The following is a 17,416-nucleotide window of genomic DNA, read 5'->3' on the forward strand; positions in this document are numbered from 1 at the left end:
CTTCCCAGAAAGACCAGCATAGGGCAAAGCACACTGAACAACCTCCCTCAACCCCCTGGTTCAGTGTTCTTTGCTGGGCTGGACATTTCCATTCTCTGGGCTTCAGTTCCTTCTGTAGTAAAAGGGGTGGGGTGGACAGGGACCCTGCCTTTCTACTTTGTAGCCTTACCAGTACTCTGTATTTTTAGTTTACTAATCAGTTATGGATCTAGTCTTCAGAAACATCTCCAAAGTCACCTTGAACCTATGCTATTTTCCGTTTATATTAATTTTCTCTCAAGATACTGAGTTTTGTTAAGTTTATTACTTTTGGGTGAGTCAGAGTCAGTCTAGTTTACTTCTTTTAACCTTCTGATTTTACTATATTTTAGATTTTCTCAACATTCTTGTACTTGTTTAACAAGCACATAAATATGTCCATGCTCTCTGTATTCAGATTTTAGGAAAAAGATGTGTAGAAAAGAAGTTTAATGAATTCCTACTATGTGAAGATATGCCGAGTGCTTTCACTATTTGTGAAATCTCCTTTTATCTTTCCAGAAATCTGGGGAGGTGATGTAGGGATCCTCAGTTTGCCATTGGACAAGCTAAGACTCAGAAAGCTTGTGTGACTCTCCCAGGGTCCCACAGGGAGCAAGCGCTTGTTCCGGGATCTGGAGTCAGATCTTTTTGTAATGAACGTTGTAATGCTGTAGTGTTGTGCCTGGCTTCTTTCCGCTTTCCTTCTCTTCTTTATACATTGGAGAGATGCAAGTTATTATTCCCCAGAGTTCCTCAGGACCGATTCTTCGCATCTTCAGACCTGGAAGATTTTTAAAAAGCCTCCCTATCTCGTCTAAAGTGCAGACTCGATAGGAAGGGGTCTCCAGGGCTCCCATCCAGCAGCTTGCTTCTTTCCTGTTGCACTTGATCGAGGAGGGATCTTAGGATAAAGTGCTGTGATTGCCTCAACTTAATTCAGACCCGGCCGAGTAGCAGCCCGCACATTTAACACCATGCATGTTTAATTGCATCTGGCCGATGAGTGCGTTGCATGTTTGGGTATCTTAGGTGGTTCTTGGGGAAAACTGAGGGCATGTATATCAAGCAATTTTTGAATTATGTCTCTATTAGCATCTGTGAATGTCTCCCCGGGGAAAGCCAGGAAAGCTCTATTAGCAGAGCAGTTTAAAACAGGATTGGAGGAAGCAGTAGGGGAATATCCCGTAGGGAACAATAATTATAAACAGCACTTCCATGTAAACAGGTCTTAATGTGTTTTCTATATTGAATTCCTGAGAGTGAGACTCTTGGGTGGTGTCTCAGCGCCCCCTCCAGGGAACTTAAGTAGAAGGCTTAGTGGACCCCTTTGCCTCCCTGGGCACCAGAATCTTCTCAAACCATGGCAATGCTGAGTTGTAGGCAACATGATCATAAAGCCATTGTTGTGTGTGACCTTGGGCAAGTCACTTCCTCCCTCTGGGCCCTTGTAGAGTTATTTATAAAGTGTTACCACTAAGCCAAATGCTCTCATACAATTCATGTCAATTAATTCTCCCAACATCTTACAAGGTGGGTTATAGTACCCCATTTTACAGATTAGGAGAGTAAGTCTCATGGGAGTTAAGAACCTTGTGCAAAGTCATTAGTCAGCAAATGGCAGAAATGGGGTTTGAATTCTGGCCTCTGACTCCAATTCCAGGGTTACTTCCAAGACTCCAGATCATTTCCATGACTTTTAGGGTCTTGTCCAGCTAAACATTCTATGAAATATACCTTTTTGGTAGCAGAAGTTTGGTGATCTCATCTTGACTTTTGCAACCCTTCCTCAACTTACTTAGGCTGTGGCAGCCATGGGGACAGATACATTTCTCATTAGTTCTAATGTTTAATGGCTGCTGCTGGCTTCAGTGTTCTAGGGTGTATGGCTCGGACCAGTGTACCCATTTGACATCCTAACTGAGGGTTGGTTGTCACGGTGATGGTGGTATAGAGAAATGTGGCCCTGGCTGGGTCATATCCCTTCTGTCTACCTCGAAAGCTAGTATATCACGTGTCTTCCTGTGAAATCATGAGATCATGATTCAAGTTTGGATGGATCTTGGATGTTATCAATGGTTTTCAAACTCCTATTAAGGCAAGGAATTCTTTAATGAAAAGCAATTTTGCATGGAGGCTAAGTAAAATAGATGAAAGCAATTAGATGCTGGGGTTAAAGAGGGAGAGCAGGAGAATGTTTTGTTTTGTTTTGTTTTTTTTCCTTCCCCAAATCCCGTATGGTCCTCCTTCTGGAAATTTTATAGATCAGCATTTGGAAACCACCGATCTAATTCAACCTGCTCATTTTATGGTTGGCTAAGGTAAACCCAGAGAGGAATGTGGATGTTGCCGAGGGACAAGGCTGAGGCTGGAGTTGAGGGCTATGGACATGCTGCCTGGGGCTCTTTCAAAAACAAAGAAGTACCAATGAGGTGTCCAGGGTTGGGCTTGAAAGCATTCCCAAGCATGAGCAGGGATGGCCATTAATTTGTGCATTAATCCATTCACCAGCTTTCACTGAGTATCTAGTTGTCAAGTAGGAGAGCTTGCTCTATTCTTGGAATGTTCTCTGAAATATCAAGGGATTACTCCCAGGGCAGCCCAGAGGGGGTAAAAGAAAGCTTGTCAATAATTAGGATGTGTATTAAGAAGGGAATGTAGAGGTCTGGAGAAGGAGCCAAGCTGTGGAGAAAAACGAAGGCCCAGTGGAGGGGAGCGAAAAATAACTCTGTATATGGTGTGGGATGTGGAGTCTTTGCTGGAAGGCTTGGTCTTAGTCCCCCAAATGTATCCCAAGGTGTGAGGAAGCTTTGCAGGTAAACCTCGTTATTTGTTCATTCATTGAACACTTCTTGAGCATCTAGAACGTGTTGGGCACCATGCTGGGCAGAAGGAGTGTGTGTTGAACAGGGCAGACGTACTCTCTTCACAGACAGCCCCTCCTCAAGTCTCCTCTTTGTCGTCAGGATAAAGGCATTTGTTCATTCATTCAACAAATGTTTGTTCTTGGTGCCAGAAGTAACTCTTCTCTCAAAGCTGATTCCCTCGGGGGGTGCAGCTTAGAGTGTCTCGTGAGGGGGAAAGGTCACCCCAACCATGTTCTCTCTAGTTTTTAAAATAAGCAAATGTGAAAGCAGGTAATAGCCTAAAGCCAGTATACTATGTTAGTACCATAATTTAAAAACAATTTTTTTTTTTTTTACTCAGGCTCTTCACACACAGATTCACGGACAGGATGATTGCCTAAGTGGGGATCTGCTTTTCAGGGATAGTTGGAGCTCAGTCAGTGTGCAGAAGGGTATGCTTTGATGGAGGTGGATTAAAAGCCAGGAAGTCAGGAGAAGATGCACAGAAAGACCAGCCCAAGTGGGCGTCCCAGTGGAAGGGCCTGAGTCACTTGAGAGAGGTTGAGAGCCTGGGGCTGGAGAGAGAGAAGATGGGGTGGTGGGGTAGAGAGGTAAGCACGGAGAGGGAGGGTGAAGGCAGAGAGGAGGAACCTATGAAGAGCTTTGACTTTTTCACCTTTGAATATTGCCTGGAGGGAAATAAAGGAACAATACTGCAGTGCTCACTTATTTCAAGGGCATGGGATCAGTGGCGTGACTTGCTGAATAGACTACACAAGTGACTACGTGTGTGCCATTGAACTCTGACTTCAGAAAGCCTCAGATGCCCAGTTGGAGAGATGCCTGAGGAGGAAGTAATGAGACAGACTGCCCTTTCCAGCCAGGTGTGTGGCATCGGAGACAAAGGCAGGGTTCCTCCCTGGGGCTGGTTTGGCTGGGGAAGGCGGGGGGGGGGGGGGGTGGTGGAGGGTGGTGGAGTTCTGGCTACAGCTCAGGTGCGAAGTCGGCTCCTAGAACTTTCTTTTGCAGCATATGGTCTCTAGAGACTGGAGTACAAAGAGCAGTTGGTAAGCGTTAATAAGCTAAGCGGACTCCTAAAAGCTGATGATTGTAGGCTGGAACTCACTGGACCCCCAGGTGAAGGCTGGAGGGTCCAGAGCTGAGAATGCACTGAATCCACTTCCTGTGGCTGCCTCCCGCCCTTTCTAACTCCTGCCTCTTCACCCTCTCCCCAGTTCTGACCATTTCTCTCTTCCTCCCTCTTTCCTTCTGCCCCTCACCTTCCTATCTTGTCTCTCCCATTCTCCTTTCTCTCCAGGTTCTTCTGTAGTTGAAAATATGATAGACTTTCTCAGCAGGTTCAGTTTATTCCTTAAGCACATGCTATATTTACTTTTCTTAATATAAAATCAGGTAGTGATCCTTCTATGTCCATAGCAGGAATCTGAGCACTGGTGTCACAGCAGTACTTGGCCCTGGGGACAATGTGGGACTGGGATGGTAGGCCAACTATCACTTTGTTTGTATGGTAGGGGATTGTTTCTTTTTTTTTTAAGTTTATTTATTTATTTTGAGAGAGAGCGAGCATGAGCATACATACACCTCCCGCGTGCCCATAAGCGGGGAGGGTCAGAGAGAGAGGGAGAGAGAGAGAATCCCAAGCAGGCACTGCACTGTCAGGGTGGAGCCCAACTCGGGGTTCAAACTCATGAACCGTGAGATCATGACCTGAGCTGAAGTCAGACGCTTAACCGACTGAGCCACCCGGGCCTCCCTGGAATGGTTTCTGAGCACAGAATGCATCCTCCTGATGCAGAATGCATTTCTGTCCTCTTGGTGGTCATACAAGTAGAAAGTTCTAGACACAGAACTGGGAGCCCATTCAGAGCAGGAGACAGGATTGTCCTCGTGGGAGATGACAGGCCTGAGGAAGATCCTCCTAGTTACCTTGAAAGATGTTTTCAGGACATCATAAGCCTCAGCAATGTAAAAATGATAATATAATTAACAGATTTGGTAGGTAGAGGGAGACAGGAAGAACAGAGGAAGTAAGAGTGTCCTCATCTTCTGATATTAAAGAGAAGGTGGGCAGTAGATATTGTTCAAAGCCAATATTGAAGGAGTTGAGAATTAAGGACACCATTGAAAGTATAACAATATTGACAGAAGCATTAAAAATAATGAGACCTGGAGGTAGAAAGAGGAAAAAGAGAAGAGAGGTTTGAGGCTACATCTGTAGAGGAGTAATCTACTTGGGTTCTTTTGTTTACTCAGTGGTGGGAGGGCATATGAACCCTGGGTATATATCTATAGGTGTCAGCAAGGCCATGCTCCTTTAAAATTTTTTTAAGGTTTATTTATTTTTGAGAGAGAGAGAGAGAGAGAGAGAGACAGAATGTGAGCATGGGAGGGGCAGAGAGAGAGAGAGAGAGAGAGAGAGACGGAATCTGAAGCAGACTCCAGGCTCTGAGCTGTCAGCACAGAGCCTGACCTGGGGCTCGAACTCACAGTCAGCGAGATCACGACCTGAGCTGAAGTTGGATGCTTATCCTACTGAGCCACCCAGGCGCCCCTGCCATGCTCCTTTTAAAGTCTCTGGGGGAGAATCCACTCCTGACCTCTCCCAGCTTCTCATGGCTGGCAGTGCTCCTTGCCTTGTGGCCGTCACTCCAACCCCTGCTTCTAGCTTCACATCACCACCTTCCCTTCTGTCTATGTCCGGTCCCTGCCTGCCCCTCTTTTATGACAACATATAAGACTTATGATGACATATGCAACCCACCCGGGTAATTCAGGATACTTTCCTCATCTCAAGATCCTTAACTTAATCACATCTGCAAAGAACATTTTTCCTTATAAGGTGACATTCATACGTTCTAGGATTAGGACAGGATGTCTTTGGGCGGCCATGATTCAGCTCACTACAATCTAACTGCGTTAGGTTATGAATACTTTGCCAAGAGGAGGGTTACAAATATTCAATGGGTAGAAATAGTGATATTATCAATGCTCCAGGCATGGTTTAATTACGAATTTTCCTGCATTTGGACAACAGAAAGTGCTTGTAGTGGGACCAGAAGACTTGACTTGAGTCCTGAAATTGTTACTTTATAACCATGTGGCCTCGAAGCCAAAGCCTCAGAACTTCAGTTTTTTAAAAACTATGAAATTAGTTCAATAGCACTATAGGATCTTCATATCTCACAAGATTTCTCTGCTGTCCAAGTTAAACACTTGATGGACGATGGGTGCCTATGCTATAAAGTACTACACAGGCACTAAGTCCATAAGAAATCACTAAAGCTGGCTATATGTGTGTAGCTGGCTTCACATGAACCACATTTCAAATCTTTTGCCATCAAGTAGACCCAGCCAACCTCTGGAGTAATAATTCATGTTTCATACAATTTAGAGTGCATAGAAAGACAACTGTTTCTAAAGACTCCAATAGACACACTTGGATTCTCGTGGTTTCCCTGAGTTTGTGAAGTTATTACTATTACTGCTATTTTTTGGGGTGGTTTTCAAAGCCTCTGACATTCCTGATTCTATAAACAAGCTATGGTTAGAGACATAGCGAAATTACCTTACGTTTAGATAGGTGTAAGATATGGCAGCAAGAGAACCCACTTTGAGAAACACCGATGTATGCCTCACTGTTACAGTTATGCCTGGACCTGTAACAGTAGGTCGCTTCCGCAGTTGCTGTAGCAGTGCCAGGAGACACGACGCTTTGGGGAAAGAGGACTCCCATCTGGCAGGGTGAAGTTGCCTCAGGCTGGCCCAGTGAGCAGCAGGTGAGACAGAGACAGAGAATTAACTGGTAATGGTCTCTGAACTTTCGGGGGGCGGGGCATTACTTGTCTGTCACCCGCACTCCTGCCTGATCTCCTCTCTGCAGTCCCTGCTGCCCTCACTTTGGCGGAATGGGTGAGGAGTCGGATTGATCTGCAGGCCATGGCAGTGAGGGCTGGGTGTGCACGGTGACACTGCATACAAGGGGAAAGTCACCCCAGTCTGGTTTCTACTCTGGAAGTCTCACTGGCAACTTCCAAATACCAAGGGAAGGACTGTACTGCCCAATAGGCCTGATGGACTTGGGTTTTGTCTTTTTTTCTCTAGTGAGCAGTGTATTCATTTGATTGGCATGATCTAAGGCTGAAAAATAATTGAGCTTTTAGGAATTACCTGCTATGAGGCAGATAATAAGCTTGCTACTTTCCCATGTGCCACTTCATTCAATCCTTACAACAACAATCTGCAGCATTTACTACTACTGTTATGAGTTGAGTTGTGTCACCCAAAAAGAGATGTCGAAGTCATGAACCCTAGTACTTGTGAATGTGACCTTGTTGGAAATAGGATCTTTGCAGTTAAGGTGAGGTCAAGGTGGCCCTAATACAATATGGCTGCTGTCTTGTAGGAAGAGGGAAGTACTGAGTGAAGAAGAGACACACAGGGAGAAGATGGCCATGTGCAGATGGAGACAGATTGCAGTGACAGTGTCATAAGCTCGGAAACACCTGGGGTTACCAGAAACTGGAAGAAGCCAGGGGAATTCTCCTCTAGAGGCTTAGAGGGAACACAGCCCTGCCAACTCCTTGCTTCTGGATTTCTAGCCTTCAGGACTGTGAAAGAATGCGTTTCTGTTGTTTTGAGCCACCTGCTTTGAATAATTTGTTACACTAGCCCTAGAGAATTAATACAACCATCATCCTCATGTCTCCCTTTTTACAAGTGAGGAAAGTGAAAGCTGGGGAAGAAAAGGGTCTTGCCCACGGTCACACCACTGATAAATGGCACATCCAGGATTGGAACACAGCTCTTTTGACTCTAGGCCCAGTATCTATACTCTTCTAAAATCACTAGTGGAAAATAAAATGAGAATAAGATGAGGCCCTAGGAAAGACTACCGACAGGTTCTTCAGAATTGTTCCCCTGCTCTCTTTAGAATGGCTTCATCCCATTGGTCCTGGTGTACTCAACAGGAGGTGGTATTCTCCTCTTGGTACTCGAATGCGTGAGCAGAATTTCCCATGTCACATGCACAATAAAAATGGCATTTTGGACCATATGGGGAAGGCTCTAGTATAACAGGCTGTGTGGTGTAGACTTAATGACAGACCACAGATGCCATCTTGCTTGTTGAGCCACTTGGAATACAGGATGGAGGGCAAAATTTTAGAGACAAACATCTCCACCTTATTATTGCTGTATTTTTGGAAATTTCGTCTAATTTCTCTAAGCCTGTATTCTTTTTCCTTATATAAAAGGAACAATGATATCTACTTTCCAGTGTTATTTAGTTTTTTTCCTTAGAGTGTTATTTTGAGGATTACATTAGCTCATGTACATAGAAGCACCTGGCACTATACCCGAGACACTGCAGGTGCTGAATAAATGTTAATTTCTTCCTTCACCTAAGGTTCCTGGAGGCAGTCTTAAACATATGCTTTCTACATTTCACCCTAATCCCCTCATTACTATAACATTAGATGAGTAATTGATATATTCCGTGGTAATAAAACCAAAAGCTGTAATATTGAGAAGCTAAAGCAGGGGAAGGGAGATGGTTATGTCTGGATATGGAAAGGAAGAGCAAGGCACTATTTTCCACGGCACCTTTAGCCTGAGAAGGAAGTTTCTCTGGAAATTTCTCTTAGGTTAATTTGTAATCTCAGTGGGTGTCTGCTTTGAAGCTTGGAACAGGGATGAAACACATTTTTGGGATCTGGTGGTGAACAGGGGCTTTGCTCAATTTGTTATGGACTGGCAGGCTGAGTTGGGAGCTCTAGAGAAGCACATATCAGGGGCCGAGCCTGGGAGAGTTCCTATGTGCACACAGAACTGTTCTACCAGATTGTTCGATTTCAGGTGGTTTTCAAGAAAGAAGGAATTTTTTGAATGTGCTTCAGCTTCCAACATCTCAGGGAAACACAATCAATTTTAGCTGAAGCCTAGCATACAGGCCTGGCATATAGGGCAGATAAAGTGAAGGTGGTTTTGTTGAAGCAGGGACATAGGGCGCAGGATCTGCCTTACTGCGCCCAGCACCAAACTGAAAACAAGGAAACGTTTGGGTCGCTTCAGAATGCCATGAAGCAGAGATTGAAAATCATCAATATTCTCATAAGGAAATTTAGATCCAGATAAAAAATGACTTGACCAAATTTAAATAGAGAGTGATCATTGATAGGAACCAGGTCTCCTGATTCCTAATCCAGAGCTCATCCAACCACATTATCCTGCATTCAGTCTCTGGTCTACCTCAGCTTTGGTTGGTACTTCAGCTGGTCCTTTGTCTACAAATGTATCTCATTATTATGTATAGTTAAGGCATATGATACTTCTTGGAAGAGAAATTCTGTCTACACAACCCGATCCAGTTATGGAAGAACATACATCAAATACACGTTGTATATACATTGAATATAAATTACTGGAGTTTGGTTTTGTTTAATGCATTGCTCACCAAAATTGGAATCTTTCCAGAAGTCTAATTTTACGTGATAAAAATTATATAAACACATGGTGTCCTATTGGGGACAAAATTTCATAAGGAGGAAGAAAATACTCTTCATTTCTTGAGCTCCTTTAACTTTGGAAACCAAACTACTAACTTTGTAGTCATAAACAGCATGGTTAACCTGAATTTTTGACTACAGTCTCACTAAGGAATGGAAGCTAAAGTCACAGCTAATGAGGTGATTTTAGGGTAAGGATTCTTGTGAGGGTTGAGGGTGAAGGGGTGAAGGAGGGGAAGGAATTGGCATTTGCTAATGATTAGCATTTCACAAAAGTTTTTAACACCACAGTCTTCCCACCTGCTTCTTAACGTTCATCAACATAATGACTTCTAAAAGTCATTGACTTCTACCAACAACAGAGCTATCAGACACTCTGAGAGAGGACTGTGATGTTATGTGCTATTCTCACACAGCTAGTAATCCACCAAGACTCACACGCACACGCACACGGGGCAGGAAGAGGATATTTAACCCCTTCCAGTTCCCCAACTCTCCAGGCACCACATTTCTGAACCATGGACAGCGCATCATCCCTGGGTCAACCTGAGCTCCGCGGCGGGGGCTAGGGTCAAAATGGCTGGAATTTAGCAGGGCTTTTGCAAAGCTCTCAGGTCTACACGCTACTTTGCTGGGCGTTTTCTAAACTACCCATGACAACCTAAGCTGAAAAACATTCTTAGAAAATAGGGAAGCTCAAGAGCTCGCTTACCGTCTGACAAGTCAATCAGCCCGAGGTAGTGCAAAAGTTTCAGAGAGGAGCACAGGACCACCACTATTCCCAGTGTTTGGAGTCCCTCGGACTCGCCCTCTGCCCACATCCTGCCAGAGCCCTGGCGCCACCAGCAAGAAGCCAGGCAGGCATTTAAAGCCCGTCTTCCAAGCCGTTCTTTCCGCTGTGCTGATTTTCACCACTCTCTTGGCATTCCCTCCCTCCCTCCCTCCCTCCACTCCTCCCCACTCCCTCCACCTTCCTCCTCCTCCTTGCCAGCAACCTCTACGTTCATAGCAGTCTTTGCTTTTGCTTTTACTGTCTCTTCTCCTAAAGCAATTCCCCCAAAGGCTTAACCAACCCCTGCACATCTAGTACCCGAGCGTAGCCCTAACCGGCAGCGTCTCATGGCTATCCTCTTTGCGACTGGGAGGGCACGTGTGTGAATGTAGACTATTTCAGACATAAAGGAAAACACTTCACAGCTTTCTATCTGCCATAGGCTTAGAGGGGAAGGCTATTTTTCAAAAGGACAACAATTTGCCTGTAGTTCTCCAGTAAAAACCTATCAAGCTTGTTCTGGGGTACAAGCGGTCCCTGTTCTGACATCAAGTACCCCTGGAAACTGTGTCACCAAGAAAGTATTTGTAAACTGGGCTGAGTCTACAGTTCTATTTGTGTTTAGGTTTTACATCAGTAGAAGAAATTACTAAAAGCAAAACTGATTGAGCAAAACTAGAAAGAAAGTAAAAGATGGGGAAAGAAAGGAGTAGGGTTATTGGTGTGTCCAAGCTTCTGGACTCTGTGGGGGCGTCACACTCTGCCTACACTGGATTGTTCCCAGTGAGCCTGGTGGAGAAGGGCAGCCAGCATGGAGAAGAGGGAGGACTGAGACTTCAATCACAGACACCTGCCCTTGGGAAAGTTCCTTGATCTCCACAAGGCCCTTTCCTCTTCTGCGAATAAACCTGCCTCATATAAGGGAGTCCTCATCAAGTGTGATGAGCTTGCAGTTAGCAAATGCTGGCCTGAGATTTGGAGAATACAGCATGCGGGCAACAATGCAGGGGAAATACATTCTCATGACTTCTTGGTAGGGATGTAAATACATACAACCTCTCAGGAGGGAAAATCTATCAGAAATAGAAAGTGTATATACCCTTTGATCCTGGAATTTCACTTATAGGGATGCCTACATGTGTGCACATGTGTGTTTGTGTGTGTGTGTGTGTGTGCGTGTGTGTGAAAGGATATTCATTGTATCATTTGTTTGTAACAGAAGACAGAAAAAACTTATATGCTTATTACTGAGGAAAGTGGTTAAATAAATTATAGAGCATATGTAAAAGGAATACTATAAAGCCATTCAAAATATACAACACAGGAGTGCCTGGGTGGCTCAGTTGGTTAAGCACCCAACTTTGGCTTAGGTCATGATCTCACAGTTCATGGGTTCGAGCTGTGCTGACAGCTCAGAGTCTGGAGACTGCTTCTGATTCTGTGTCTTCCTCTGTCTCTGTCCCTCCCCCACTCATGCTCTCTCTCTCTCTCTCTCTCTCTCTCTCTCTCTCTCAACAATAAAAAGTAAACCATTAAAAAATGTAAAAAATACACAACATATTTATGTATCTTTTCTTGGAAGAACACGGAAAATATATCATTAAGGAAAAAAGTAAGTTGTTTAGTAGATTATCATTTTAATTTTGAAAAGGGACACACACACACACACGCACACACAAACACACCATCTGCAGGCCTATACATAATATAGTTTCAGAAGGATACACTGATAATTGACAATTTTAGTTGCCTCTGGAGAAGAGCACTGAAGGTGTGATGTCAGAGGGAGGCCCATTGTTGAAATTTTCTCCTATGTATACAATCTGTTTTAAACCACAATAACTGAATGTGAATGCTCATGTCTCCCTCTTTTCTTTCTTTGTGAAAGGGGAAGATATTCTACATATCAGACTGAGACTCGTGTCTCTGCTCTGCACTTTCCTTCTTGGTTCTGTATATCAATCTCCAATCTCATTTGCACCTGGGCAGTGGTGTCCTGAATCAGCCCATTCCAGCTAATAGTTAAGTTTTTAGGAAATTAACAAGGCGATTGTTAAATCTTTGGTGGTTTGAGCAGCCACAGTAGGAATATTTACACTATGGAGATTGGCAAACAGTACATGAATGCTTCCTCTCCCTCCCTTTATGGCAGGAACACCACTTTGCCTTTCCAGACCCCACCTGCCCAGAAGGAAACCTGACAAATTCACCTGCCCAGAGGTGTTCCTGACTTTCTGGGTTTCCTCTCTTCTGGAGCCCTAGCAAGTGTAATAGTTAACCCAAGGGGCTTAGTGGGATTTTAGGCATCAGCATAGCCAGACATGAGGAACTAAAGTAAGAACGGAGAGTCTTCAGTTTCTGGTAAGTCAATACTTCGTTCTCTTGTCTTCTCTAGCCTACACCTCTCCTGGTTTCTGCCTGCTTCTTCCCCTCTCTTTCCTGCTTCCTTGCCAACAACTCCCTGCCTTATAAGACTGGTGCTGTCCCTGACTCTGTTCTACCTCTTCATGCTCCCCTTTTGCAAGCTTATGCCTGCTAACTGCTCTAGATGTCAGCTCAGGACTGACTGGCACTGACTGCAGCCATGATGTGTCCAACGGGTTTCACCTTTTGCCCTCTTTCACGTCATGCACAGCACTCCCAGCTCAGTTCCCCCGACATGTATTACTGAGCGCCTGTTAGATGGAAGGCCGGGTGCCAGGAGTGAGATTTCATCTCTTGTGGCATTCTGGAATTTCTGGGAATGAAAGGCATGAGAAAGAGGAGTAGTGGCTCCCATGTTCTGCTTGCTGTCACCATGTAAGGACTTGAATTTTTCCAAGAGCTCTGGTCTCAAAGCCTGGTCCCCTCCTGATTATCTCTGAACCCTGAGCTTTAGGGACATGTGCCTCCCAGGTGACTTAGCTCAATGGCAAGCAGACCGACCGAACTATTTTCTAGCAATTGTGGGGTGCTTTACACAAGCATCTCCCCGGATTCTCACAACAGATCTTTGGGGGGTGTTGCCATTTTCATCTCTAAGAAGATCAGAAGGATATTCAAGTCTCATAGGTAGTGGGCGTCTGAGCGTCAGGCACAGATCTACCTGCTTCGGAAGTCCATACTCTCCCACATGTCCAGCTGATCAATGATGAATCTCTGGTTTGGTATTTGTGAGAGATACATGAATTGTTATTCGAGAGCCTGCCTTGTTCTCATATCCCATTTCCATTCAGCATCACATGGTGTCTACACAGCTCTTCCCTCTACATGTAGCCTCCTTTTAAATTTTCATTGGAGTTCCATCTTTCACTTGATGAGAATTTTTTGCCCTAACCGAAGCAATCATGGAATCCATTTGACAAATTGCTTTTTCTTATTTCCACACAGATTGTAAGGTGAATGTGTCTGCATTGTGGGTATGGGCCTGCACAGAATTGGGCACTTCTCTCACCAATTTGTCCCAATTGACTAGTTTTCAGCCAAGAATCTTCACTTTGGTGGCCCTCTTCAATTTTTTGTCAGCACTGGCAGGCTTTATTCCGCACCCCCCACTCTGGGCTGTTTGCCATAAAGAAACAAAGGTTTGATCATTCATGGGACATTCTCTTTGGGTAAGATTATAGCAGGAAGGGCTAGAAGTGAGGTGCTGAGGGGGGAAGTGGGTGGTGAATCAACCTCATGTACCTGATACCTGACTTTTGTTCTGACCCAGACACCACAGAAGGCTGGATTCCAATTCAGATCGTCACATACTGACACATGAATACCGGCCATGGACTTCAAGGTCCCTTAGGAACCTTGGGGACCACTCTGGTCACACTCACAAATGCCTAGTGTCTTCGCTCAGGCTACTGTAACGAGATACCATAGACTGGATGGCTTAAACAACAGACATTTATTTCTCACCATTCTAGAAGCTGGGAGGTACTGATATAGGGATCTGGTAAGAGGCCTCTTTCTGGCTTGTAGATGGTTCCTTTCTTCCTGTGTCCTCACATGGTAGAGAGAGAGCTGTAATCTTTTTCTCTACTTATAAAGTCACTGATTGTATCATGAAGGCTCGATCCTCATGATCTCATTTAAACCTAATTACCTCCCTAATTACCACTTCCAAATACCATCAGATTTAGATTTAGGGTATCAACGTATGAATTTTGGGGAAACACAAGACATTCAGTCCATAGCACCTAATTCTGCCAAACAATCACATGTTCACCAAATCACTGGGTTTGAATTTAGATCTCCCAGCTACTAACTATGTGACCAGGGACAAATAATTAAACTTATGGAGTCAGTTTCCTCATCTGTAAAATGGGGATAACATTTTGGTACCCATATCCTAGGATTGTTGCAATGATGAAATGAGCTAATGCTATAACATCTTAGCACGGTCTCTGACACCCAGTGAATGGGGCTGCAACACAGAGGTTCAGAGAACAGGCTCCAAGACCAGACTGCCTGCACGGACTCTTAACTCTACTTCTTACTTAGCTCTGTGACTACTGGTGAGTTACTTAACTTCCCTGTGCCCAAGTTTTCTCATCTGTAAAACAGAGATAATCATAGTACCTACTTAAGGGTTGTTGTAAAGATTGAAATGAATTAGTAATTAAGCATAGAAAGAACCATATTAGTACCATTATCATTATTATCCATAATAAGCTCAAGGGGATAATATATTAGCTGGGGCTGATGGAGAAGTTATAGATTAAGTTGTTATGTTCTGGAGGTTTGGGTCTGGGGAGAGGAAGGAATACTGTTTCAGGTAGGGGAATCAGACCTACTCTGGAGATTTCTGGGTGTTATGAACTTCAGTTCTCCAGCCACAAATCTTCCTTCCAGACAAATGGTTTCAGGCAAGTATTTGTTGCTGCTTAAATTTCACTTGCATGTGGGCCCCTAGCAGTCAGCAAATAAAACTCTCTTTTAGCTAGCTACTTCTGCTGCTCTCAGCTTGCTCACTGATGTGTAACCTGAAGTAAACAGAGGTGTCCTGTGGTGTAGCCTCCCACAAGATTGGAGCAGTTGGCTTAGCTAACCAAAACCACATGTGCAAAGCCACGTCCACATTCATTGGACTCAGTAGGGCTTGCTGGTAGTATGTGGGTTTCTGAGTGGTCTCCTGGTAAGGTACTGTCTAAATCTCATTTGGATAAACTAATTGGGTAGGAGCCTCATCTTCCAGAATGTTCTGCTGCAGTTGGCATAAAAATAATGCCAATAATTGCATTTGGAGTTTTCTTTTCTTTAAAAGGTGTAAAGAAATGAAAGAATTCCTCAGAGCACCATCTTTGAGCTCTTGATTCTACCAGGAAGCAAATTATTTAACTGCAAGATGGTTATGGTTCAGTGAGAAAATCATTACTATTCCCATCACTGGTCAAAATGGAAAAATTATTTCTGTGTTCTTTTCCTAGCCCTTATCTTGCAGCCCTTTTGGGGGCACTGGCTGGGTTTCTTTAAATTAGTTTTATAGGGGTGCCTGGCTGGCTCAGTCAGAAGAGCGTGCAATTCTTGATCTTGGGGTCATGAGTTTGAGCCCCATGTCGAAGGTAAAGATTACTAAAAAATAAATAAATAAATAAAACTTAAAAAATAAATTAGTTTTATAATGATGATGATAACTGTACAATAGGAAAGTAATGACACCTTCCTTTTTTCTTTACTTCTTCCCTTTCCTCTCTTCTGCTCTTTCTCTGTTACCATGCTGTGCGAACACAAAAATAAAGGCCTTTCCCATCAGGAAGTTCACAATATCTAAAAAGTCCTTTAGGATTTTTCCTTTGCAAGTTCTGTTTCACCTTTTCAATCATTTTGTGTTATTGTAGTTTCTCAACAGATATTTGGTGAAAAAATACTATGCCCTAGCTTTAAGTTAGGGTACAGAATTATTTCCATTTTGCAGATAAGAAAACAGGAGCAAAGAGACAGAAATAAATGCTATTAACATTTTCCTTGGATCAGGCATTGTGCTGGACTTTCACACGGGTCTTCTCCTTTATCTTAATTGTCATAACAACCAATTAGATGCTCACTGGTGGCCAGCTTCCAGAAGAAGCTCAGAAAGGGTGAAGTGTCTCCCAGGAGGTGACACAGCTGGTTGGTGGCAGAGGCCAGACTGAGTTCAGATCTCTGTATCCTTTCATTCGGGATTTCTCTGGTTCCCCTGGTCAGGAGTGGTGGGTGGTTAGGGATGGGGTTTGGAGTTGGTCCTGATCCCCAACTTTCCTGTTTCTGCTCAGTTCTTTCCCTTGGGCCCTTTGCTTCTCTCTCCAGGAACAACTATGGTACCAATAGGCACCCCCACCCCACTGGGTTAGATATTCTACACATTTTATCTCATTTGGTCCCAGCAATGATTTGACTTCTTTTCTAGTCGTTAATGCCCCTGATGGGATATTTATGGATTTATGGGATGGGGCAGATGCCAAAATGTAAAACAAAACAAAACAAAACAAAACAAAACAACAACAACAACAAAACCTCAATGCATCTAGCTGGAAACCTATCTCTCATATGCACATTGGGAAGAGGTGTCCAGCTCCAAGTAGCTTCCCGCAGAATCCAACTGGGCTGGTTCTCCATCCCAGGCTTCAGCACCTGGGTAGTCAATTCTCAAAGCCACATCTGTTTGTTTGATTTTGATTTCTCACCACCCCATGGAGCCCGGGGGCAAGGAAGACTATGGTAGGATTGCTTTCTGGTTTTTCCTCTGCGATTTTAGAAAACCCTTAGGAAGGACCATTCCAAATACCTTAGGAGATCAATTTGGGGAGGATCCTGAACTCTGCTGCAACAATTCCATATCCATTAGGATGAACTTCAGGACCCCCTCTCTCCGCACCACCCCAAATGTTCAGCCTGCAGACTCCTTCAACATTCTGCCCTTCCCTACCAGGGTCCTAGGCTGAGGAAGGAGAGATGTAGGTCTCTTTGCTTAAAGCAGGCCAGAACACAGGAGTTCACATTGCCCAGCAGGGAAGAGTAATGAGCACATTTATTAATGAGGCACAATGTTTGTGTCAATTGTCAGTGCGAATCATTTGTTGGTTAGAGCAAAACCTAACTGCCATTGGTGGAAATTCATTTGCAAATGAAGTCAGTGAGATATGGCATTTAGATATCCACTGACACGTTTCCATGTTTACCTCCTTTGCTTTCTCAGGAGGGATCCAGGCCCTGCTAGAATTTCAACAGAAATTCCCATTCCATACACACACTGTTTCCATCCTTTCTATCCTTGCCTCCTCTCTTCACTGCTTTCTTCCTTCCTG

At 44.1% G+C, this 17,416-nt stretch overlaps 1 protein-coding gene across 2 annotated transcripts in view; it reads right to left on the minus strand.

The window, feature by feature from the left end:
* KCNIP1 (potassium voltage-gated channel interacting protein 1) overlaps positions 1 to 17,416 on the minus strand; it is a 213,467-nt gene that overhangs the window by 39,560 nt on the left and 156,491 nt on the right. The window contains exon 1 of one of the 2 annotated variants that reach the window (XM_030327681.1): positions 10,101 to 10,265. The exons of the other annotated variant lie outside the window; for it this stretch is intronic. Within the exon in view, the coding sequence (XP_030183541.1) occupies positions 10,101 to 10,209 (109 nt within the window). The 5' untranslated portion in view covers positions 10,210 to 10,265. Of the gene's footprint in view, positions 1 to 10,100; positions 10,266 to 17,416 lie in introns of those variants that run through there. 2 annotated transcript variants of the gene reach the window in all.

Source organism: Lynx canadensis, chromosome A1 (genome assembly GCF_007474595.2).
Source record: "Lynx canadensis isolate LIC74 chromosome A1, mLynCan4.pri.v2, whole genome shotgun sequence".
Taxonomy (NCBI): Eukaryota; Metazoa; Chordata; class Mammalia; order Carnivora; family Felidae; genus Lynx; species Lynx canadensis.